Source organism: Eucalyptus grandis, chromosome 8 (genome assembly GCF_016545825.1).
Source record: "Eucalyptus grandis isolate ANBG69807.140 chromosome 8, ASM1654582v1, whole genome shotgun sequence".
Taxonomy (NCBI): domain Eukaryota; kingdom Viridiplantae; phylum Streptophyta; class Magnoliopsida; order Myrtales; family Myrtaceae; genus Eucalyptus; species Eucalyptus grandis.
In genome coordinates this window covers 73066070-73090845 of record NC_052619.1, presented here as the reverse complement: position 1 = coordinate 73090845, position 24776 = coordinate 73066070, and the positions used below count along the sequence as shown (strand labels likewise).

The window sequence follows — 24776 nt, the reverse complement described above, 5'->3', positions numbered from 1 at the left end:
CTTGAAGAGGTGTGGTAGAACATCTACACTTTGTGGAATCAAGGCAAAGTCGTGCCGTAACTTCTCTTTTGTTCATAGTGGAATCTAGCCAATAGGCGGTGAAGAAGAGTGGACGTAGGCTTGATATAAGTGAACCACTATAAACCGCGTGTTGAATTTTCTCTTCTCTCCCTTACTTTGATTATCGTTTCCTTCAACCTGTCTAGTATTTTGCAATTGTTGAAGAAAAATCCTTTATATACCTATTCACCCCCCTCTAGGTACTCATACTAGCAATATCAAGGGTTACCCTCGCCTGGGCTAGCTAGGGTTGTCCTCGCTGGCGTCGGGCGAGGGCGGCCCTCGGTTGGGTCGGGCGGGGGCCTCCCTTGCGCCCTCGCCCAGATCTGGCGAGGGAGGCCCTTGCTCGACGCCGGCGAGGGAACCCCTCGTCCGAGTCAGCCGAGGGCATCCTCGCTGGACGCCCGCTTCCCTTCATCGGCCATGGCGGGCCGATGGAGGGAAGAAGAAGAAAAAAAGAAAAAGGAAAAACGAAAGAAAAAAGACAAAAATGTCATTGATAGGGTAAATGTGTCGTAGTTTGAAAAGTTTGGATTTTTTACGTTAAAAAAAATTGGGGTAAATATGTCACTTGAGGCAAAATTTGGGGTTTTTTTTTTATAGTATTTTCATAATCTATTATTGGATCTAAATAAAAAAAAGGGCAACACTACGCCAGCAATCAGATATGAGGTGCTTTGCAGCCACATTTGAGAGAGGAGGAAGAAGTTAAGGAAAGTGAGATGGCACGCACCAAAGAAGGACAAATGACAGAGCGGCCCATAACGTCGATTTCCACGAAAGAGAGTCCCCAACGCAAGCGCCACGGCCTCGTTCACGCTCTTCAATTCTCTCTTCTGTCTCTTATCTGCGGGTTCCTCTCGTCTTTCTGGAAATCATCGTCCAATCTTCGGCAAAGATCCAACTCGCCGGACTGGCTTCAAATCATAAATTCAGGGTCGATATTCATTTCACTGCCCGTTTAACGGGCAAAAAGAGGAGACCATGGACGCCGAAGCTTCATCGTAACAGCCTACTCCTGCCTTCTCCCCCTCACCTCGATTTCCCGGCGTTTTGAGCTGCTACGTTTCTTACCTTTACTTCTTTGCCCTGTTTTTGTTCCTCTTTTCCTTTCCCTCTGTTGTCCTGGAAAGGTTCGAGACCAGCGAGATCTTGGGGACATTCCTGACTTCGACCCCACTGCTGAAGGAGGCGTGGAGGCTGTGCAGCACTGCGAACGCGACGGGGTGTGGTGCCTTCGTGGTGGAGCAAGTCGGGGGCGTGGGGTACGTGGCATTCTCGGGCGTCCAAGAGCTGCCGGTGCTTGGTTGGGATCCGAACTACGGTATGCTGGTGTCGCTGGATGCGGCCGGCCACGGGCTGTTCCCGCCGTTGAAGTACCGTTACGATGGCGAGGAGCCGGTCATGGTCCACTCCGGAGTGCTTCGCCTCTTCCTTCACCATCATTCGCGCCCAGATTTTCAAGACCAGGTTAGCAATTTCTACTGCCTATCATTTGCTTTATTGACTTCTCTGAAAGTTAAATTTGACATTTCTGCCGAGGGTGCTTCTAAATTTTTGACCGTAATTTTCTCGCTAAATATACCCAAAAAAGTCTTAAGCCTCAGCCGACAGCCTTGCTGGCCTAGAGTTGTAAAAGAAAAAACAAAGAGATAAAATAGTACAAAAAAAAAAAAAAAAAAAAATACTAAACTTCGTTCGTTTCGTGGAAATAATAAGCATTTTTCAAGAAAATATTTATATTTTTTAGTGTTCGATTGAAATTTACAAATGAACTAGAAAATATTTTTTGTTATTCGATAAAAAAAATCTTTTCCTGTATACACTTATTTTCAATTTTTTTATCTTATATTTTAAAAATCTATTTTTAATTTTTTTCTTATTCTTTTCTTCTTTTTTCAACCTTGGTTGGTCACTGGACACGGTGACGGTCGGCGACCGGCCATTGGCGAGCTCCGGCCTTGCCATGGGCCAAGGAGGCTCGAGCTCCCTAATTCCAGCGAAGTCAAGCCTCGTCGCTCTAGGATGATGCTCCGCCTCGCCTAATTTGGCAAAGCCAAGCTCGCTTGAGATTGACAAGTGGTTGGACTTAGGCCTCGCCAGCTCTCCAGCCGACATTATGGCCGGCGACCGGTGAAGGTCAAAGAAGAAGAGAGGAAAGAAAGAAAATAAAAAAAGAAAAAGAAAAAAAAATTGAAAACTCAATTTTTAAAAAAGTAAAAAGAAAACATAAAAGTGAAATGAAAATATGTTTAGTGAAAGAAGAGGGGTGGAAGAAGTTATAGCAAATATTTTTTACTTTTTAAAAGTGATTTTTTTAAAATTTTTTTGAAGGTGTTCTTTTTAATAGTGGAAAATGCATTTGTTGAGTAGTTCATTTTTGTGTGAAACAAATATCAGAAAATTCAAAAAATATTTTTTTTGAAAAATATTTTTTCGTGAAACGAACGGAGCTTAATATTAAAAAAGTGGACTGCAAAATAACACCCACCAGGGGAATCACGTCAAGCAGTTTGGGTTCGATCTCAATCGCCACTTTTGTCATTGTTCCTAGAATAGTAGATCACTAGACCGCGAAAAAGGTGGGCCGCGAAGGTCTTTTTTATGCCCTCACCTTTGAAGCTCTCGAACACGTCCTGCTTCCATTGATGAATCGAAGCAGAACATGCTTGCGTCGCTCGGTTTCTTCGATTCCCACGAGGATAATGCGTGATTGAGTGAAAGACTTTGAAAAACCCAAGAACTTTTTCTCGCAATTCAAGTATATATGTAAGAGTGAGGATGCCCAAGTTGCGAATGAGAAGGGGCGATGAATGAATTCTCTGCCATTACACCAAATTTGGGCGAAGGTGGAGACGTTGATTGCGAAACTCTGGTTGGGGGATGATTCCGATCCACGTGGCTCAGAGATGTCAACAATTGCGCGGTGGTCAGGGGGCGATAATGATTGGTTGTTGTAGTGGTGGTCCTAGCACGATGGCCAACGTATATCATAGACATGAGAAACTTTATAATCTTTATATCATCCCACACAAAAGATTTTTTAATGCGGGTTATATCCCTCTTTTGTCTGGCCTTAGCTTATCTCGCATAGCAACTAAACATCGATTTTTTAACGCGGGTTATATCCCTCTTTTGTCCGGCCTTAGCTTATCTCGGATAGCAACTAAACATCGGATATGATATCATTTACCCTAACTTGACTTATATACTAATAATCGAATACTATTAACCTATAGTATCATAAAATAGCTCAATCCATCATAAATGACAGAATTAATGCTTAGTAATGGTATTCAAAAATTGAATTCTTTTTATAGTTCCTTATGAATTATCCTCATGTATGGTAATTTTCCTTAATTTATAGGAGCTTGAAAAATTTTATAATTAGTAAATTTTCTTAATTGTTTGTGAGTTACTATCGTTCCAAGAATGCAATGCATCCACTTAAAAATGACTTGACGAGTCTACTTCCTCGCGGCCATCCCGAGGGCAGATCAATCCAAACATGTACTAATATAATGTCCAATACCGACGATTCATTGGATGGTGAATCTTACTATTCTGTACTACACTATTCCCAAGAATTACCAGTTCTATGGCTTAGTGCTATTTATGATTAATTTGCCGTCCACTATATAATAGAACAATTATTGCCTACTTATCTTCTTCCTCGGTTTAATAAATTATAAGTGGATGGGTCCCAGCTGAATATATTACTAGGTCCCCTTGCCTCAGCAAATCGTTTATAATGGTACACTTGGCAACCACTTAATTTGTTTTTGAATATGTCTTAAGTCAGTCATTGACTTAAGACACTTTCCTGGAACGGGGCTCGTGGACCTAGTGCAATTAGATTATCGAATTTTATGGCGTTCACATGCAACATGAAAAACGCATAATTAAATGTCGTAATTGATCCGGTCCATGTGGACTTGGGTGCCGCTAAGATTTTCCTCCCGTAGCCAACCTTTGATTGAAGGGAGATTTCTGGCGATTCTGAAATTGTAACATCCGTATATCATGTCAGTGGTGTTGATAGATTCCAGACAGGGACGAGACTGAAGGGAAAGAGCCTTTATCATCTCCTTTTTTGTACACATCCCCGCACCTTTTAGAACTTTAGAATTTCCGTTGTAGACTGACTTTTAGTTGAGGCCCAACGAGTCAAGACAGCAAATAGGGCGTTGGTTTACTCCTGCGCTCTCCTTCTTTCTAAATGAAAAGTTGGGATTAATGTACTGAAATTCTTAAAACTTATCCATAAAGTATAATTGAATTCTAAATTTTTTACAATATGTAATTAAGTCTTAAAATTTATGATAAAAGTATATTTGAGTCGTAAAATGCAATCGGGTCATAAAACTTATTAAGTTAATATAATCAAATTTTAAAACTTTTAGCATTTTTCGATTGTTGAGTTACATAAAATTGATAAGTTTTAGAACTTGATTGCAATTTATTAGAGTTACTCAATTGTATTTTCTCAATAAATTTTAGGACTTTCACTGCAATTATCTCCCAAAATTTATAATCGAGAATTATACTATCAATACATTATCGGTTGTATGTCTATTTTCATGTAATCATTTCAAATATGCATTTTGACTTTTATCTTTCCGCAAATTAAATTTTTTTTCTCGGTTAACCCCGAGACCTCAAGGGATCAATTGAGTGGACGAACTTTTCAATGTCATAGATTGAATTTTGCTTTACTTGTAATGATGTCCTGCTCGACATGTTTGAATGTTCGTGCCTCTGACCGCCTGCCAAAGAACCTTTATACTTTTGCTTGCAATTAACCTTAATGTTTGTCACGTTTTATTGATTTATTATGACTAAAAGATATAGGTTCTAATCTTACTCAACATAATCTCTTCCATTTTTCTCAGTTGATAAATAAAATCTACCAAACAGATCTGTCTAGCATGATTAATGGAGGTGGGTATCACTAATATAGCAGAATTAAAAACCGAACCGGTCAATTGTTAAACAACAGACGACATATTGCATAAGAAGTCTAAGAAGTGATTAATTCATAACTAGTGCGTGGAAACTTATACAAGTAAATAATTTTTTTAATCATATTAAGAACATGTCGTTCAAACTTAATTTGTAATTCCCACGTCAAAGATACTGTCTCTATAGATTAATTGATCCTATTGATAAAATGTCTTCTTCAATGTGTAATGGTAGAACTGTTTGTACAAAATCCTATTTTAAAATAGGGGATAGATATTAATCGGTTTTATAAAATTCTCAAATATACGTGCTGTGGCTTCGCTTGCCAGATTATGTTGGAGGCATACAAGATGTCAAATCTTTATCATGATGATTTTTCCATCTTCATAGATCCACGAAACACAATTAGGCAACTTTACTTAATGGATTCACTAGTGCTTGGAGAGTCATGTACATGATTTTATTTCTACGGGTGAATGAATCATCTGGAGAAATACTTAGGAAGCTACCCCACCCGCACTTTTTTCGGTCTACCCAATAACTTTTAATTGATTTTAGTGGCTACTTTAAGCTTAGTGCTCAATTAGTGCTCAGCTACTTTCTCTATTGTTGATCTATCAGACAGATAACGAGTTTAATAAAAAATGAAAAAGGGTTAGTGGATGCTGTCTCATTGCCAAATTTTCCACAGATTAGCAAATGGACAGATAATGAAAACGCAACATGTTATATTTTAATCCCCAATAGCTTAGTAATTGGTTGTATATATATGGATTCTAGGTAATTAATATACTAAAAAACAACGCGCATTATTTATTGATCTATTTTATTGTAAATTGCTGCTACGGGTGTACCTGCACTGGGCTTAAGTAATCATCTATCTCTAGCTGACATCTGCCATGTCACATAGGTAATAATACCAGTAGGACAGGCTTGGAAAGAATGAGCCAAGCGTGTGTTAGGATTCGCTACACAATCATAAAAAAAAAAAAAAAAAAAAATAGAATAAAAGTGAGAAAGAAAATTTGAGACACAAGGGTTTATCCTGATTCACCATTAAATTGGGGCTACATTATTATTATTATTATTTTGTACATTTCTATTATGTCCCTCAATTACAAAAGAAATATACACACACATACACATCCAGTAGCTATTTATGGCCCTAAATCTAAACTAACAATAAAATATGGGTTTAAACTATAAAGGCCCTTCGGCGTTGCAAAGGTGTTGCCCCCTATGACCCTCGTGCCACCTACTGATGGGGAGAATGGACAACACCCCTACATTCTCCCATTTGATGAATACTCCTCATACTTCTTTAAGTCCAACATGGTTGTACATCATTCAACCTTTTCTACACTTACTGTATCGATAAAAAAAATCTGCACTATTCGCTTTTATGTCAATTTTTTTCAACACCACAACCTTTTGTTCCACTTTCCCTCAGATGAAGTGATATTGTATGTTGATATACTTTGTTCTTGCATGAAGTCTAGGATTCTTTGCAAAAGATATAGTACTTTGGCTATCACACCCAATCTCCACTCCTCCTTTTGTGAAACCAAGCTCTTTACACGATATGCATAGCCATATCACTTCCTTAGTCACGTGAGTAAAGACCATGTACTCTACCTTAGTAGTAGATAATGCAACTATGCTTCATCTCTTGTTCATCCAACTCATAGCTCCGTCAAATAAAAAAACAACATAACCGCTAATTGATCTCTTGCTATCAATGTCGCCTCTCCAATCAGCATTCACAAAGCACTTTAATTCAAAAGATTGTTGTCCCTTTGAACTTTTCATGCCTTCATAGCATAACTCAAAGTCAGATGTACCGAGAAAATAACAAAACACCCACTTTGCTACCATCTAATGATCTTTTCCCAAATTAGACATATATCTACTAAATACTCCCACTGGTTGGATAAAATCTAGACGAGTGCATACCATGGCATACATCAAACTCCCAACTACACTTACATATGAGACCATTGCTTTATCTTCAAATTCCTCTTTAGTCTTGGGACACTGGAGAACCGATAACTTGGAACTTATGGATGGGGGTCTTCACAGGTTTACAGTCTACCATGTTGAACTTCAACATGCTTTCAACATATTTATTCTAACTTAGCCATAACTTCTGATACTTACGCTCCCCCTTTATTCACATGCCCAAGATAAGTTTGTTGGACCTAGATTTTCATCTCAAACTGTTTTACCAATAGTCCTTTCATAGTGCCAATCATTTTCAAACTATTCCCAACTAGCAACATATCATTAACATATAAAGTTAATATAACAAAATCATCCTCTAACCTTTTCACATAGACATAATGATTAACATCATAACAAATAAAGCCAAGCTTCCAGACACATGAGTCAAACTTCTGCTATTGCATTCTTGAAGATTGCTTTAGGTCATACAAAGACTTATTCAGTTTGCAAACAAAGTCTTCTTTTCTTTTAACCACAAACCCTTATGGTTGCTTTATGTAAATATCCTTCTCCAAGTCATCAGAGAGAAATGTTGTTTTCACATTGCGCTATTCTGCCTCCAGATTGTATGCAACAGCTATAAATAAGACAAGTCTTATGGAATTTAATTTATCAAGGGTGGAGAAAATCTCACCATGATTGACTCCCTTTATCTGCGAGTATCCCTTTGTAACCAAACGAGTTTTCTATTATTCTATCTCTCATCTACCGACATCTTTTTCTTGAACACCCACTTGCAACCGATTGTCTTTCTACCTACGGGTAGTTTTACTAGACTCCACGTTCTGTTTATATCTAGTGAGTCCATCTCATCTTTCATGGCTTTCTTCCACTATTTTGTATCCTCTATGCTTCTTGCTTCCTTGACAATACTTGGATCATCACCTATAATAGTTTTCGTACTTCTCATAATTGGCAAACAAGGTATAGCTTTCGGGTGGTCTTCTCAGCTGTGTGCACCTTCTTAAAATTGGTTCAAGTGATGCTTCATCCCATAGGCTTATTAGATTCAAAATTTGAATTTTCTATTTCAGCTTGGTAAGCTTTGTCTCTTCTTTCAAACCAACGTGTAACTCAACTGTCTATGGTTTTTCAAGATCTTATGAGACAATCTTATTTGTCGTAAATGTTAGCTATATACCCTAAAGCAACCATATAATGGTTACATATTAGGGATTTTTTAATGACAAAAAAATACCCATTCATCATTTTATTTATATGAATGATACCATAAAATCAGTTGCCACCGAACCTATTCTTAAGGTGTTAAGAATATGTGTGACAGTTTACAATTATACTTAATCTTTAAACAATTCATCAGTCGATGGATCATTGAAAGGATATTGATGATCATGTTGAGACCAATATGTTCTCAAACTTCACTATTCAGTATTGGAGACCTGAAGGGATGATGAGTTATAAGTCATTGGGTATCGTGATATCTGAGCTAGAATACAATTACTTGTCTTGGATAAGTTCATACATCAAATGATTGGCAACATGGAAGCTTTTAGCAGGCTTAATGACTAATCGTTCATACTTTGGTCTAGTGTAAGATCGTTAGACTTGAGGCACGATACTAACTTGTATGTTGGATGGTTGTGGTTCATAAGTGTGCATATTGATGCTTCGTCGAATCGCCTTTGTACTTGATGGCCATAATTTGTTCACATACAAAGGCACATGCATGTGTAATATGGAATTTGTCTTCTTGTTGTATATAAACATACAAGATTGATGTTCTATACAATCTAATCGCGACATTGTATTGAAATCTTCGGTTAGAGTTATAGGTGAGAATGAATGGTTCATGTTGTAAAACACACGTCAATTAGATTTGGGCATATATGATCAAATTGGTTGATTGATAAATAATTCCATAACCTTTGTTCGATTGGGACATGGTGAGATGGAAGGATCAAATTACACGATCGCCAAAGCTAACATGTTTGTTATGTTCTCGAAATATTCACACTGTTTGGGTAATTATGACATATTGCTAGATGTCACTCATGGTTTGTAGGAATTGTAAATTGATAAGGAGTTTTCTTGGTTGTGCTAATGTGTCAATACAAATTCTACTATCAGCTTAGTGATGAATCTTGGGATGTCACACACCATAACCAATTTAGAATGACGTTTGAATGGAAGAGATAATATTGTAAATGAGTTTGCACATGAGGCAATTGGATTGAACTAGGTTGAAGATTTAAATTTTGAAGTGGTTTCAGACTTTACGACCATATCAAAGATCTGAAAGGGGTTTCAAACTTTACGACCAAATCAAAGATTTGAAATGCAAACATTTGTTCAAATGGCAAAATTAATTATATGAAGCGAGCTCATAATTAATGGCCATATTAATGATTTGGAGTGAGTTTAGAATCAATAGTCGCATTTATGAATCGAAGTGAATTTAGAATTGATGATCGTATTAATGATCCGAAGTGAATTCAAAATTAATAGCCAAATTAAGGATAAGAAATGGTTTCAAACTTAATGGCTAAATTAAATTTTGAAACGGTTTCAAACTTAATGGCCACATTAATGATTTGAAACTGTTTGAGATTTAATGATTACATTACAATTTCAGAAATAATTTAATGAAATGAAATGGTTTTAGATTCAAATGACCAGTTAATGTTCTGAAACGGTTTCAGATGTAACAGTTAAATTAAATTTTGTAATGGGTATACAGTTAATGCCGAGAATAAAGGTTTGTAATGATTATAAATTATTGTTTGGAATTATGCTTTGTAACAATTACAAAATTAATACCTGAATTAGTGTCTACAACAATCTTAGAATTTACGTCCCTTATACGTTATGACCAAATTAATTCTTTGAAATGGTTTTAGAGTTGATGAGTTGATTTAAATGTGATTTGGTACTAGTTATAAAAGGCAATTGAGAGAGCATAATATAGGATGATCAACGATTGACAATTGAGAATGTTGATAGTAATTAACCAAGTCATTCACATACGAGAGCAATTGCTAGCACGGTTGTAGTGGTAGATCTCTCAATTTCTCTCTACCATTCGACGTGAGATTGGTAGTGTGTCTGAACTTGAGGCATGACATTTGTGAGGTTGGATTTGAAGAATGTCGGAACTTATGTTATAGGAAGATCAAACGTTCGTGATCTGAATCTAAAGAACGTCAGAACCAGTATTACCAGAAGGCATTATACGTTCATGGTTTGAATTCTAAGAATGGTGAAATTAGTGTTATTAGGAGATCAAACGTTTGTAGTCAGAATTTGAAGAACGTCATAACCAAAAATTTTAGCATCGTATGAGGGTAATATGATTAGCCCCTTTACACTTATATGTATTTTTATTCAAATGCATGAACAATGTCAAGGGGATACGTGTATGGGCATTTTTACTTTTGTTGCAAATCAGACTTCGATTCTATTTTACCTATGCATGTGTTCTTGTTTTCGAAACAAAATCCCAACAGTAAATCCTTTGAACACTGCATCTTTGCTATGGATGATGCCTTTAGTATTGGGATTCCCTAGCTTATACTCTTTGACATCATCCTTGTACCCAATGAATATGCACTTCTTTGATTTGCTCTCAAGTTTGTTCCTCTTTGCTTTGACACATGTACATACACTTCACAGCCAAACACTAGAGTATGTATGGCTTCTTCCCGAGCAGCGTCTCAAATAGTGTATGATCCTTCAAGGCTGATGTGGGAGACCTGATCTTCAGATAACACGAGATAGTCACTACTTCTGCCCAAAATTAAGTTGCTAAGCTTGCACTACTTTGCATACATCTTACCTTCTCTATGAGAGATCGATTAAATCTCCTGCCATCCTATTTTGTTGAGGTGAATAGGGCATTGTCTTCTGCCTTGTAATGCCATGAGTTGCATAGAATTGATCAAATTTCGTTGACCATAATTCTCTTTCTTTGTTAGTTCACAAAATTTTGATTTGCCTATCAAACCGATTTTCCACTAAAGCCTTAAACTCATGAAATTTTTCAAACATATTAGCTTTCCTCTACAAAAAAAAATAAAATATCCACATATCTATAATAATCATCTATAAAAGAAACATAATATCTTGATTTTCCAAATGATGCCACAGGTGTAGAACTGAATATGTCACTATGGATTAAATCTAGAATCCCTTTAGCTTTCCCTTCTATGGATTCAAAATATACTCGATTTGTTTTCCTTGTAGACAATTTTACAAAATCCAAAACCCATAAAACAGCTTGGGATTCCATCCATCATCTTCTTTGAGGTAGGGTTTATCAACCCTTCCTCACCGATATGACCCAATCTCCAAAGCCATAGAATTAAAAGATTTTTCTTCACCTGTTTTGAGGTATAACTCTTACCACTGATCATTGTGCTTCCTAATAACTTCTACAGTTGTCCATACCATTTGTCTTGTCACTAGTGAAAGTAACACCCCTACACTTTTCCATCATTTTAAGTGCCTTTCTAATTCTTTTGTTTTTTTTTTTTTTTCTGCAAATCAACATGCCAAATGGACAACCAATGGTTCCCACAGTAATATGCATTATATCTGAAGGATTCTAGATTGTCCCATCTTTCATTTTAAGCTTCACCTTTCTGCAACCAACAATATCAAGCATCTTTTCACCTCCCATTCATATTGTATCTTCTAATGTGGCTCTTAACCGCATAATCAATCTCTATAAGGCATCATGTGGAATGACGTTGTGGGATATTATCCATGCACTATAATCACACTACAGTGAATTGCAAATGAGATACATGTCTTCGGTGCTATTGTCATTATCCTTTTTTGTAGTAGAGGTTTAATGCCTCAACTCGCTTCTTTAGACCCATACTATTGCTTCTACAATTCTTCTTTTAGTCTCCAGGCTTTTTGCACTTCCAGCATGTTATTTCCGATTGATCTAGGCTTTTAGATCTTCCTCTAGACTTATTTTGTCACCAAATTTGGGTTTGAATCATTCACTTTTTTTGCCTCTTACGAAAAGAACCTCTTGCGCTGCACTATTAGAATATGCTTTCCTCATCTTCTTAGACAATAGAGCTGCTACAATGCCCTTAAAGGATAAAGCACTAACACTAGCACCAATTGAAACAATTATATGTTCCCATAGATTCAATTGTGAATGCAGCAAAGTACATGCTTTATCTTCCCCATCCAGATTGACATCGATCGATGCAAGTTGCCCACAAATAGTATTAAACTCATTTAAGTGTGCAAAAGAGAATAACTTTCACTCATGCGAAGGTTGTATAGTTGCTTTTGTAGAAATTGCATGTTTACGAGCAACTTGCTCAAATAAAGGTTTTCTAACTTCATCCAGGGATCCTTTGTTGTCCTTTTAGAGGTCATGTTCACCAGGACATTATCAGCAAGGCATAGCCAACTCAAGCTTCGCACCCTTCGATTGCTATGGTTCCTAGGGTTGAGCATCGGTCTAGGGTCAACCCTAGACCGATCCTGGGCCAGCATAATCCTGCCGATCCCGGTCTAGTTTTTAGAGGGACTAGGTCGGTCCTCGGTCTTAGATCTCTAGACTAGCACTTGTGCGAGTTGATCCTCGATTTTAGGAATTTAGGGTTGGTCCAACCCGACCAACCCTAATTGTATATGATATATATAAGATATTATAAATATATTATATATATATATATATAAAATATGTTATTTATAATTTTTTTATTTAGTGAAAATCCTAAGTCAAACGATGTCAATAGCATTAAATAGCTCCTTAGTGAGGAGTCCAAGTAATTTTACACCGTTCTTTAATAACTTAGACTTTTAATGTCCTTTATGACATCAATAACCATATTTACAAATAAGGAAAATGTCTCTGTGAGGAGTCCTCATGGCGTAAATAGTTTCTCACGGTATCCTCCTTCAGTACTCATTTTCTTATGTCTTATTTGTCCTCTTAGTCTTCAACTTACCAAAATAAAAAAAACAAATTCTCCGCTTGCCATCCGACACTCGCCTCCCTCACTTCTGGTTGCTTGTGCCGCTCACCGCTCAACGCTTGAGGCTTGCACCGCTTGCCTCTCTTCATTGACCTCGCTCATCGCCGAACCCATTGGGTCGGTCCGATCCTCGGTTGCCTTTTCAGGAAGTGCAAAAAATGAAACAAAAAGATTATTGGTCGGTCTTGGGTTGACCCTAAAACCAAACCACACCCATTGGGTCGGTCTGGTCCTTGGTTTCAGGCTTTAATAAGGTTGATCCTCGATCCCAAAAATTGAGAACTAACACTGTGCAGGTTGGTCCTAAAGTTAGGGGGTACACCGGCCCAACTCAGACCATGCTCACTACTGGCTGTTCCACACCTTCAATTCATCGGACATGGACTTAGACTCCTTCGCTTTCTTCTTGGATTTTTCCTTTGGTTTATCTTCTTCAATCACGTGCCATAAATCTCTATTCATGACCAAAGCTCCATCTTTAATTTTCATAACTCGAAACCTTTTCTTCCAAACTTCTCTACTTCAATCCGTGATTGATTAGTTGACGACATCTTCCCAAGATTTGATTTTTTTGGATATCTTTTCACCAAGGAACCCTAACCTCAAACCAAACTCAAAATCAAATGTTAGGATTCGCCGCATAATCACAAAGAAAATGGAGAGTAAAAGTGAGAAATAGAATTTGGGATGCAACGTTTTATTTGAGTTCGTCCTTAAACTAGGGCTATGTCCAATTGAGGATTCCACTATAATTAGCACAACGCATTTCTCAGTTATATCCCTCATTACAAAAGAAAGAGAATACATATCCAATAGTTATTATAGACCCAAGCCTAAACTACCAATAAAATGTGAGCTTAAACTATAAAAGCCCTTTGGTGTCGCAGGGCAGCTGCCTCCTACAACTCCCGTGCTATCTTGTATGAACCAAACCCCAAGCTTGCCCATTGTTACGGAAAAAATCGAAGAAAGGAAGAAACCTGATTCCTCTCTCTTAACTCACTTTTCCTTAACGTATTTTATCCGGTGGGGGATAGAATTCAAATTTTTCAAAGCTTGGATGGGTGGAGATGGGCCGGGCAAGCTCAAGAAGAGAATTGCTTGCTTAGACTCACCATACTTTCCTTCAGCCTATCCACGTTGATTTGGCATGGGCAGGCCTAATGACCTGTTAGGTCTATGATAACTTCCAGGTTCAAATTTCGACATTCTGTAGGCCACTGATTTTTGTTTGGAGTTAAGATAAAAAAAAATATTGTTCACAGTATCTAGGGGTGTTAATGGTTTGATTCATGTCGGGCATCCACGGTACCCGAACAGAACCGCACATGAAGGGAAAAAGGCAAATGGTGACCTGAACTGACCCGATAACTGAATCACTCTAACCGATAAAACAATTTGCTGAGATTCAGTTTTCGAGTTTCGGCTTTTTTTTGTTTTGCCCTTTCATCTTCTTCTTCGTTGCATAGTGGCCATTGATTTTGTAGAAACGCGAGCGTATTTGGCATCCATCTCTCCCTTCAATCCTCATTAGTCGACCACAAATGACAAGTCTTTACAAATTGACAGAGGATTTACAGCTTGCCATGGACGTCTCCATACCCAAAGCCAAGCCCAAGTACTCTGATTCCCAAACCGAATCTGTAGAGCAACCCACAGCTCGAGAAAGAAGACGAAGAAGATAGATTAGGCCGCCTATGAAGAAACTGTCTGTGGAAGCAGGCGTGGGTGGCGGGCCGTGGACTTGCATGAGGAGCAAGTCGACTAGATCCTCAAAGTCATGGTGGTTTTGGGAGTTGTTGTCGTTAAGCAACAGCGACAGCGTTCAGATGTCGAACCCTCTTGTCAACGCAGGACAAGTGGTCACCCATCTAAGCTACCTACTACGATCAGCGACTAACAAGAGGGAGATCTGAACGAGACGTGAAAGACTCTGCGAGAACGCCAAGAAGAACCGGAGAAGCAAAACGTACGACATTGGGTTAAAAAAAATCTAAAAACTATTTTCTAGTGAAGTGTTTAGAGATTATTTTCTTTCGGTTCGGTTCAGGATTATGATCCGAACTAAACCAAACCATCATGAGACCTGAACTTTTCTATATGCTATTCGAACCGGAAGAGATCCGACTCGAAAAAGGGCTGATATTTTCGGTTCAGGTTTTTTGACACCATTAGTCCACACAAATCAAATCATATTGTTCAGAACATAGTCTTCTGTGCATGAATGGTATTGTTCTCATAGATTATCTTAACACATATGCCGTTTAAATGAGTGTGTGAGTTGTGTTAGAAAAAATCTCATTTTGGAGATTAGTGTGGTGTGGAGTTATTGAGATATTGTAGTTGCTCTAAAATTCATTGGTTTAAGTTTATAAGTTAAAGTGGATCTAACTGAATTTGTTGACAAGCTCGAACTTGAGCTCTCTTGGCGATCTCTCAAGTGAAGGTATCAAATTTTCGTTGTGCACTCTCAACAAATGATATCAAAACCGATGATGGCCCATTCCCAACATATTGTTGGTTTTTTGGTGAATATCACGAGTAAGGAATCTTATGACCATCGTGGTTTCTAAGCAGCCTTCGTGGTTCAGCCTAGGAAAGAGACCTAAGGTGAAAATAGGCATAATTGTGTAGCAACACAATCTCGATGGCAGCCTTGATGGTGGTTTGCTTTGGCAGAAGGGACTTGGGGTAAAGGTGTGCGTTGTTGTGTAGTAATGTGGTTTTGATGACAAGCTTTAGGGTTTGGTTTGGAGAAAAAAAAACTACGGACGAAGGTGGACGTTATTATTATTATTGCTGTTCTTAAAAGGGAACAGAAGATTCAAGATGAGAGTTGTGTTAAATAAGTCGTATATTAAGAAATTGTTGTAGTGCTGAGCAATTACTATACAGTTAGCTCATAATTTATTAAATTAAGTTTTTGAATGAAAATAGATCCAACTTGTTATATCAATAGGGTCAACTCTCTCTTTGCTATTTGCTCCCAACATACATCATGCGCATGGTTACATTCTATACACGTGTTAAACGTATTTGCTCACGTTATCATTTGCTGAACATGTTAGGGTTGTTTAACTTGTCAAACAATTAGTTCTGTATGTTTAGCAATTGCAGTAGGACTAATGATTTTCTACCAGATATATTCGTGTAACTCTTTTAATCTAACATGATCTGGTGTAAGATGATTTTTTAGTGAAGCTTTCAAGCGTTGTAATTAAGATACTTTAAGGAAGCATTTAACTAAATTTCAGGAAATCTTATATATGCATGTAGATTCGTAGCTTGCTGGCTGAAACCAAGTCAATAGTGATCACAGGCCATTCCATAGGAGGATCAATCGCATACCTCACAGTTCTTTGGCTCCTCTCCTTTCTCAAATCTATCTTCCCACCCCACTCGGTCCTATGCATTGGTTTTGGTTCTCCTTTCCTTGGCAACGAGTCGCTTTCTCTGGCCATCCTCCGCGAAAGATGGGCTGGCAACTTTTGCAATGTCATGTCGGTACATGATATAATGCCGAGGTTATCTCTTGACCAATCACTTGTTCCGACTCCCCAGTGGCAGGCTCTCATAAGATTTTGGTACACGTCTATGATGTCACCAAACTTTATGAATCTCTCTAACCTTCAATTAACTAAAGAAGAGAAGGCTTGGTTATTTTCCTTGGCTGCGGCGGCCATGGAGCGCTTGGCACAGGCAGGGGAAGGCTCAGGAGGGAGGTCATTTTGGTCGTCCTGGGAATTACTTGTTTTGTTCGGATGAGGGTGCGATTTGTTTGGACAACGCTGTATCGGTCAACAAGATGATGCATTTTATGCTATGGACAGGTTCTCCAAATTATATAATTGAGGAGCACCTTAAGTATGGGTGGTATATTGAAAGACTGACTTGTCAGTCTTTGAAGAGAAGCTTCATGGAAGGAGATCTCCCTGAATCAAGCTATGAAGCAAGTCTTTCAATGACTTTGAACTCCTTGGGGACTCATCGACAGGTAGGAACATGGCACTTTAGGTCGTTGAGTGATTGGATTATGTAAATGTATTGATAGAGGCTTTTTATTCTTGGGTGCTATTCCTCCAATTTAAAAGTTACTATGTTTCATCTACTTTGCAGGTATGTATTGCACCAATGGCAAAAGATTGCTTGACTTTAGGGAGGCGAATGGGGCGTGCGCCAAACCTAAATGCGGCTAATTTAGCCATTAAGCTATCCAAAATTACTCCTTATAGGGCGGAGATAGAGTGGTATAAAGCTTGTTGCGATAAGTCAAACGAGCAAATAGGATACTATGATTCTTTCAAGCAGAGGCAGGCCTCAAGGAGAGAGTCCAAGATAAACATGAACCGGTTCAAGCTCGCGGCCTTTTGGGATGATGTCGTACACATGTTGGACGGGAAAGAACTCCCACACGATTTGCATAGAAGGTCAAAATGGGTGAATGCGTCGCACTCCTACAAGCTTCTTGTGGAGCCATTGGACATTGCTGAGTATTATCGATTGGGATGCACTTGAAGAAAGGCCACTACATAGGCAATGGAAGAGAGAGGAGGTATGAAATTTTTGACCGGTGGTGGACTGAGAGAGTTGTCATCGAGAAACTAGGCAATAGGAGGACTAGGTATGCAAGCTTAACCCAAGACACTTGCTTTTGGGCAAGGGTGGAGGAAGCAAAGGAGTGGCTGGACAACATTAGGAGAGAGAGTGACACAAGAAACTTGGTTTTTCTTTGGGATAGACTCAATGAGTTTGAAACTTATGCAATGAAGCTAGTTGACGATAAAGAGGTGTCAATTGATGTAGTGGCTAAAAATTCGAGCTTTAGTATGTGGTTAAAAGAATGGAGAGCAACGAAATCACAGATTAATGTGTCCCAATGGAGCTCACTTGTTTAGGATGGTGATATAATATATGGGCTAAAAAAAATGAAAAGAAAGGGTTTGAAAAGTCAACAAAAGAAGCTGAAGGAGAATAGTGGAAGCTTCGATTATTTTAAAGAGAGGAGAGAGGGAGGGCTTCAGTAGAGACGAAAACAGGGGAAATAAAGAAACAGGGGAGAGGAGAGAAAGAAGAGAAAGGAAAAAAAGGGAAAAGAGAAATTTTTTTGGCATGCTCGTGATCTGAACGCCTCATCAAGCTGAATCAAGTTTGTTCTGTAACGCCGGTAAGTGATCGAAGCCTTTAATCATCTATTTGAAGCAATCATCACAATTAGGGCTTGAAATTCGAATTTCTTGGATATTTGTGTAGCGAAGCCCGATTCTTGAGTCGTTGAGCTGTATATCTATGTAGAAATGGTACTTTAGGATATTATGAAGCTATAGCATCTTACTGATCGTGATTTGAGCTTACGGTTTGTTCGGAACGGAATTTTAAAGTTGGGGGCGCATTCTTGAACTTAGTGAACAGTAGCTTTGAGCCTATTTTTTTTTTGTCTTCTCAATGTTGTTTTGGGCCGGTTGAGCTCGGTTTGTTGTAGTACATTGAGAGAGCTTTATAAGGACTATAAAACGGCTTGAAATGAAATTTTGTGGAGGAAGTTATAGCACAACAAAGTTAGTGTGTGGGCCTCGCCTAGCGGAAAACAATGGGTTTCCGCTAAATGCAAGCTTTTGTGCCGCGTAGTGTTGTTTCATCGACAAATAGGCCTAGTATAGGCGAGTCGTTATAAGGATATCCTTTTTACTCGGCCTTTTGATATTGTTTTTTCGTTAATTGTCAGGGATCCGAGTGCGTTGGTTTAAGTAAGCGTTACAATTGATTTTTGGTTTTTCCCAGGTGAGTGACACTATTTCTTCTTTGTATTTTAAACTCATGTTTTGAGAAACATGGTGGATTATATATTCTATGAGTTGATAAAAAGCATATTTTGTTGCATTAAACATGATCAAGCTATTACTGCCATTTTGTTGTTTGAAAGGAGTAATATTTCGAATTCGATTTGAATTGTTTGAAAATGGTTTATGAAATTCTTTATGAAAGAATTTTGAAACGTTTTGAAGAAAGCTTTGATATTTATATATCAAATGTTTGAGTTGTGATATGACTTTCATTTTGATGTTGGATTGCTAGATATTGTGATTGGTAGTTGATACTCAATGTCTCTGTGAACCCTGAGGGGTGTGTGGGTATGCACATACTAGTCCAGGATATTCTTATGCGCCAACCACTGGCTAATAATAAGTGGAGACCTTGTTAAGGGGGGAATCTTAGTCATTTTGTCACGGGCGTTACGCGTGACCATGGCTAGACATTTGAGCATGAATTGGTGAATGGAGTGGACCGGTGATATGTGATTTGAGTTTGGTCGATGGAATGGACCATCGATGTGTGGGTTGATGAGATTAATTAATGAAATAGACCATTGATACATGTTTTATGAGATTGGCCAGTGTAGTGGACCATTGGTATCTTCGGTAATTAAGTTATGATTATATATTATGTTAAAGCGAGTTAGTATTGTGTTTTAAATGTGCATAATGATTTCTTGATCTGCTAAAAAGAAATGTATTACTCATTGAGTCATGGTAGCTCATTCCTCTTATCTACTTATTTTTTAGGTTCTTCAGTGAGTCACAAGTAGGCGTGAGCGTTCATTCGGGGAGGACTTTTGTGATGGAAACTTTTTGGTAGGACTTATGCATAGTTGATAAGTTTGTGAGTTAGTCTTTTGAGGATGTGTACATTTGATTTGGTGGATTATAGAAATACTCTGAGATTGTAACCAAATACCACTTTTGTCACATATATATGTGGATGTATATATGTTGATATCGGGCAAATTTTGATTATGTTGAGGTTTTGTCCTTTGGTGAAAGGACGACCGTGTATGTTCTTATTCTTGTGGATTGAGGTGTGACATTTATTGGTATCGGAGCTTAGCTTTTGATTTGTTTGGGTAAATTGGGATGATGTGAGATTATGTGATAGACTTTTAACGCGTTAGCCTTTTAGATACTAAGTTATAGTTTCATTCTTGGATTCAGGTGATCATGCGTGACTCGGAGACACTTGCTTCACTTCGTAGAAATAGTAAAGGCAAGCAAGTTGTTGCCCCTAATGCTAGAGAAATGCCTCAAGCTTCTCGAGGTGCGTCTTTAAAGAGGAGACGAGAGGATCAACATGATGGAAGTCCTGACTCACATGAAGTCAGGGAAGTTAACCAACGGTTGTTTCCTCCGACTGACTTTGAACAAGCCATGATTCATTTGTATCATTAGGTAAAGGAATTAAGTGGAGATGGAGTAACTAGCCATACACCTTTGCCCAATTTAGAGAGGTGAAACCACTCACTTATGATGGGAAAGCTAATCCTTTTGCAGCTGAGCAATGGACTAGAAAGATCGAGGGGATCTTTGAAGCTGAAGGTGTTCCTGAAGATAAGAAGGTTAGTTTGCCTCTCGATACTTATAGGGTGAGGCAAAGCATTTGTGGTAGGGAATGAGACCAGCCCTTGGAGACAGGGGTGGTGTTATAACTTGGAAGGACTTTAAATAGGCTTTCAATGCTTAATTCTTTCTAGTGTCATTTTAGGCAAAAATGAAGAGTGATTTTATACACATATCTTAAGGCGACTCCATGGTTTTGGAGTATGCAATCCTCTTTAATGAGATAAGTAGATTTGCTGAGCAATATGTGTCTAATGAGCAAGATAAGGCTGGTCACTTTTAGAGGGGGCTTCGACATGAAATTAGTTTTGCACTCACACCTCTAGCATCAATAACTTATAAAGACATGTTGGAACGAGCCATCTGAGTGGAATAAAAGATTTTTGGAGCGTGACGTATAAGGTTTACCTCAACATAAGAAGTTGAAATCCATTGACTATTAGGATAGTGGCGCTGATGATAACGGAAGAGGAAAGCTTTTAACTAGCCAGGAAAGCCTAGAATTCAGAATAATCCAGGCCCTTGTACTACCTATGGGAGGTGTTATGGCGGTCCTTGTTACTGCAAGAGAGAAGCATGTTTCATTTGTGGAAAAATGGGACATATGGTGGGTGATTGTCCAACACAAAAGAATTATCTTGGAGATAATAGAATATATTTTGTATGTGGACAACCTAGACATTTGGCCTATACTTGTTTTATGAAGAAGATTGCCTCTCCAGTTGATAGACCACAAGAAGGCTAGCAAAGGCAAAGGATGATTGAGAAAGTTTTTACGATGACAGAAGAGGATGCGGTGGCTTCTAATACAGTTGTTGCAAGTAATATTTTTATTGCCTTGCAACCTGCTTATGCATTGTTTGATCCTGGTGTCACGCATTCTTTTACTTCCATTGACTTTGCAAAGAAACTTGATGTACTGTCTGAGTTTTTAAAATATGAATTGCGTATTGATACTCCCTTCGGTGATTTCTTGATTGCTGATTGTGTTTTTAAGAATTGTTTGTTGTGAATTGATGATGCACCATTGCTTGTGGATTTGGTGGAGTTAAATATACGGGATTTCGATGTTATTCTAGGGATGGATTGATTAAAATATTATGCCATTGTTAATTGTTATTCAAAGAAAGTTATTTTTCGACCTTCAAGTCAACCAAAATTCTCTTTTTCGGGAAGTTATAAAGGCACTTTTCCAAGGTTGATTTCAGCTATGCAAGCAAGGAAGTTTTTGAGAAAAAGTTGTTGTGGTTATTTGGCTTATGTAAAAGACACAAGTAAGGAGCTGGCAAAGCTAGAAAATGTTCATGTTGTTAGAGAATTCCCTCATGTATTTCCTAAAGATTTACCTGACTTGCCTCCTGATAGAGAGATAGGGTTTTATATCGATTTAATGCTTGGTACAACACCTATCTCTAAGACCCTATATCGGATGGCACCTTCTGAATTAAGTGAATTGAAAACACAACTACGTGAAAAGAATGACGGTAGTATGCGACTTTGCATAAATTACCAATAACTCAACAAGGTGATGATAAAAAATAAATATGATTTATTTGATCAACTTCAAAGGGCTATGGTATTTTCTAAGATCAACTTTCGTTCTAGGTATTATTAGTTAAAGATAAAAGATGATGAAGGAGTCGTGAAGAGCTGAGACCGGATCCTCTCTATTAGGCGAAATTTGGCATTGTTCACTAGAATGGTCTTGCATTTGTTCCCGGAGTTCTAGCCATCGGAATGGGCTGATTTTTGAAGGGTTGATTCCTTTCATCCTCCTCTACATCTCCACTGAAGGGTTTCCGCAAAGCTGGTCTACATCAAAAGTTATACTTAGCCTTAGGGCTGCTGGTCGCAGTCCAGTTTTTGGACTGGTTTCTTATGGTGTTTTCTTCTCCCAGGGAGTTCTAGACTTTGGATTGAGCTGATTTTTGGAGGGTAAGTTCGTTTCACCCTCTTGTTCGTCCCCACCGAAAGGATTTCTATTTGGTCGTCTACATCAAATGATATCCTCTACCCTAGGGCTGTGCGTGGTCGGTTTTCTAGACTGGTTTCATGCTGGTTTTCTTCTCATTTCGGGAGTTGTAGCTGTTGGATTGGGCTGAATTTTGGAAGGTGGCCGGTGGATTCAAAGTTCGCTGGTTTAGTGCCCAGCACACTTCTTCTGCGTTTTTCCAGTTCAGCTGTTGCTAATGTGACGTGCTGAGTTTAATACTCCATCTGCTGTGCTGGTTTATTACTCCATCTTTCCTGCATTGTACCATTGAAGCTAGGCCTGGTAAGTCTCCTCCAACTCTATGGTTTTTCATTGGTAGTCTTCAGGCTGCCCACCACCTATTTGATAAATGGATTCTGCTACTGTTGGGGCTAGTAACCCCACCCGAGTGGTCCAGAATCATGCTGGATCCTCCTTGGGGCATCCATCTTCTTCCAATTGTGGTGGAATACAGTCAGATCATCCGAATCAAGCCTTGGCACTCAAGGCCAGCCCTGCTGGTTTGAAAGTTATCTAGTAATCTCCGCTAAAGACCCCTGCTCGCACGCACTGATCTCGTGGCCGGAGTCATGTGCGGGCTGCCTCCAAGAGACCGCTGGTCACCGCCCCTTGCCCAAGTGTTCCGAAGTAAAATCCTGCTTGCACATGGGCAAATGTTGCCCAATTGGCTGCAAGAGGTTCGGATTTATCCTTCATTCCTCCAACTTTCGTGGATGGCAAGGCAGTTGTTAATTTGGCCAATGAGGTGTTGGATGCGATAGACCCTAAATGACATGAATATTTAGTGGGGTACTATGTGAGGAGAAGACTCGTTCGGGCTCATTAAGCAATCTTTAAAGAGAGCATGGGGTCCCAAGCTCGTGGAAGTTTTGGCCAATGATCAAGGCTTCTTTTTCTCTTACATATCGGACCCGGTGTTTCGGAGAAAGATCCTAGAGGAAGGTCTCATTACAGTGGCAAGGGTGCCCTTCATCCTTCGTTAATGGCAGCCGCTTATGGATCTCAAAAAGGAAAACCAAACCTCAGTCCCGGTGTGGATTCAACTGAAGAACTTACTGTTCGATTGTTGGTCGGTGCTGGTGAAGAGTGCTATTGCTAGTGTGGTGGGTAAGCCACTTTATGTTGATGAGCGAACGGACCAAATGAAGATGGTTTCATTTGCTAGGGTGTGCGTTGAAATCCAAATAAACCAACCGAGATGCAAGTCAGTTGAAGTGGTCTTGAAGGGGGCATCTAGATCCATCTCCATTGAATTTGAACGGTTGCCACCTGAATGCTAGGAATATGGGACTTTTGGCCACAAATGCAAGGACCATCCTTATGGGCCTTCTGCCGCCAGGTTGGCCAGAGCTCTGAAGCAATCCCATCCTGCTTCTGGCCCGTCAGCCCCTAATACAGCCCCTATCCCTGACCCAGTTGAGGCAGATAGAGGTCCATAGCAATCCCACACCGATCTGGATCCATTAGTCCTTATTGCAGCGCTTGTCCCTGATCCGGGTGTGGCAGATACACATGTAGCACCAGAGCGGCCTTGGAAACAAGTAAAGGGAAGGAAGAAGAAGCATTTACCTTTGAAGGAAGGAGTGTCATCCAGTTACGTCAGCTTGGGCGACGAGGGGCAACCTAGGCAGTTGAAGACCCCTGGTTTGTCGAAGGCTGTGCCTCCCCCTTCCTCTCGGAAGTTGCTGAGGGGATTGAGTGCCCCTCCAAAGGTGGTGCTCTCTCTTTCTGGCACAGGAGTGGAATCTTCTAAGCCAGTCCATGATCATGGTGTGGATTTGGTTATCAGCCAGCTTCTCTTGTTCGGATAAGGACATACTTTCTCCCGACCCATTCCCAAGGGCTGTATCCTCGAAGCTGGAGATAATTCAGGATAGATTGTTTACTCTCACCCCAGACCCGCCTCTAGAGATCACTTCCGTGGAACCGGCGACTTTTTGCCGGAAGCTTCCTAAGCGGAGATAGGCCTCCTACCTTTCTTCTCCTTGCTTTGTAGTTATTTTATATATATATAGACACACACACACACACATACATATGTATGTATTTTGGTGTTTGGAATATAAGAGGTCTTGGTGACCCTTTGAGACAAGCCGAGGTTAGGAACCTTATTTATTCCAACGAGCTCTGTTCGATTGGATTAATGGAGACTAAAGTGCCAGAGGCTCGGTTTTGTTCCATTTCTGTTGGGCTCTTATTGGGGTGGAAGTGGATCGCCAATTATGATTCCTCTCTTAAGGGTAGGATTTGGGTTAGTTGGAACCCTTCATTGGTGAAGTTTGAAGTGATTTCTTCCAATAGTCAAGCTATCCATGGTAGAGTGAAGCTCATTATGTCTAGATTGTGTTGCTGCACGTCGGTGATTCATGCGGAACATACTTTTGTTTCTAGAAGGCCGCTTTGGGCATA

General features: G+C 39.2%; 1 protein-coding gene across 3 annotated transcripts; it reads left to right on the top strand.

Annotated features, from left to right (window-relative positions):
- Window positions 1–711: 711 nt before the first annotated feature.
- On the top strand, window positions 712–17834 carry LOC104415998 (lipase-like PAD4). Of its 3 annotated transcripts, none has more exons than XM_018861454.2 (4): window positions 712–1064; window positions 1194–1530; window positions 16263–16980; window positions 17103–17834. In XM_018861454.2, exons 1-3 carry the CDS (start codon window positions 1045–1047, stop codon window positions 16749–16751), a joined length of 846 nt encoding a protein of 281 aa, XP_018716999.2. In that variant the 5' UTR covers window positions 712–1044; the 3' UTR covers window positions 16752–16980; window positions 17103–17834. The 3 variants fall into 3 exon arrangements, with proteins under 3 accessions (XP_018716999.2, XP_039156672.1, XP_039156673.1); XM_039300739.1 differs by having other exon boundaries at window positions 730–1064; window positions 16241–16980; XM_039300738.1 differs by lacking the exons at window positions 16263–16980; window positions 17103–17834 and adding an exon at window positions 14556–14896 and having other exon boundaries at window positions 726–1064.
- Window positions 17835–24776: the final 6942 nt, after the last annotated feature.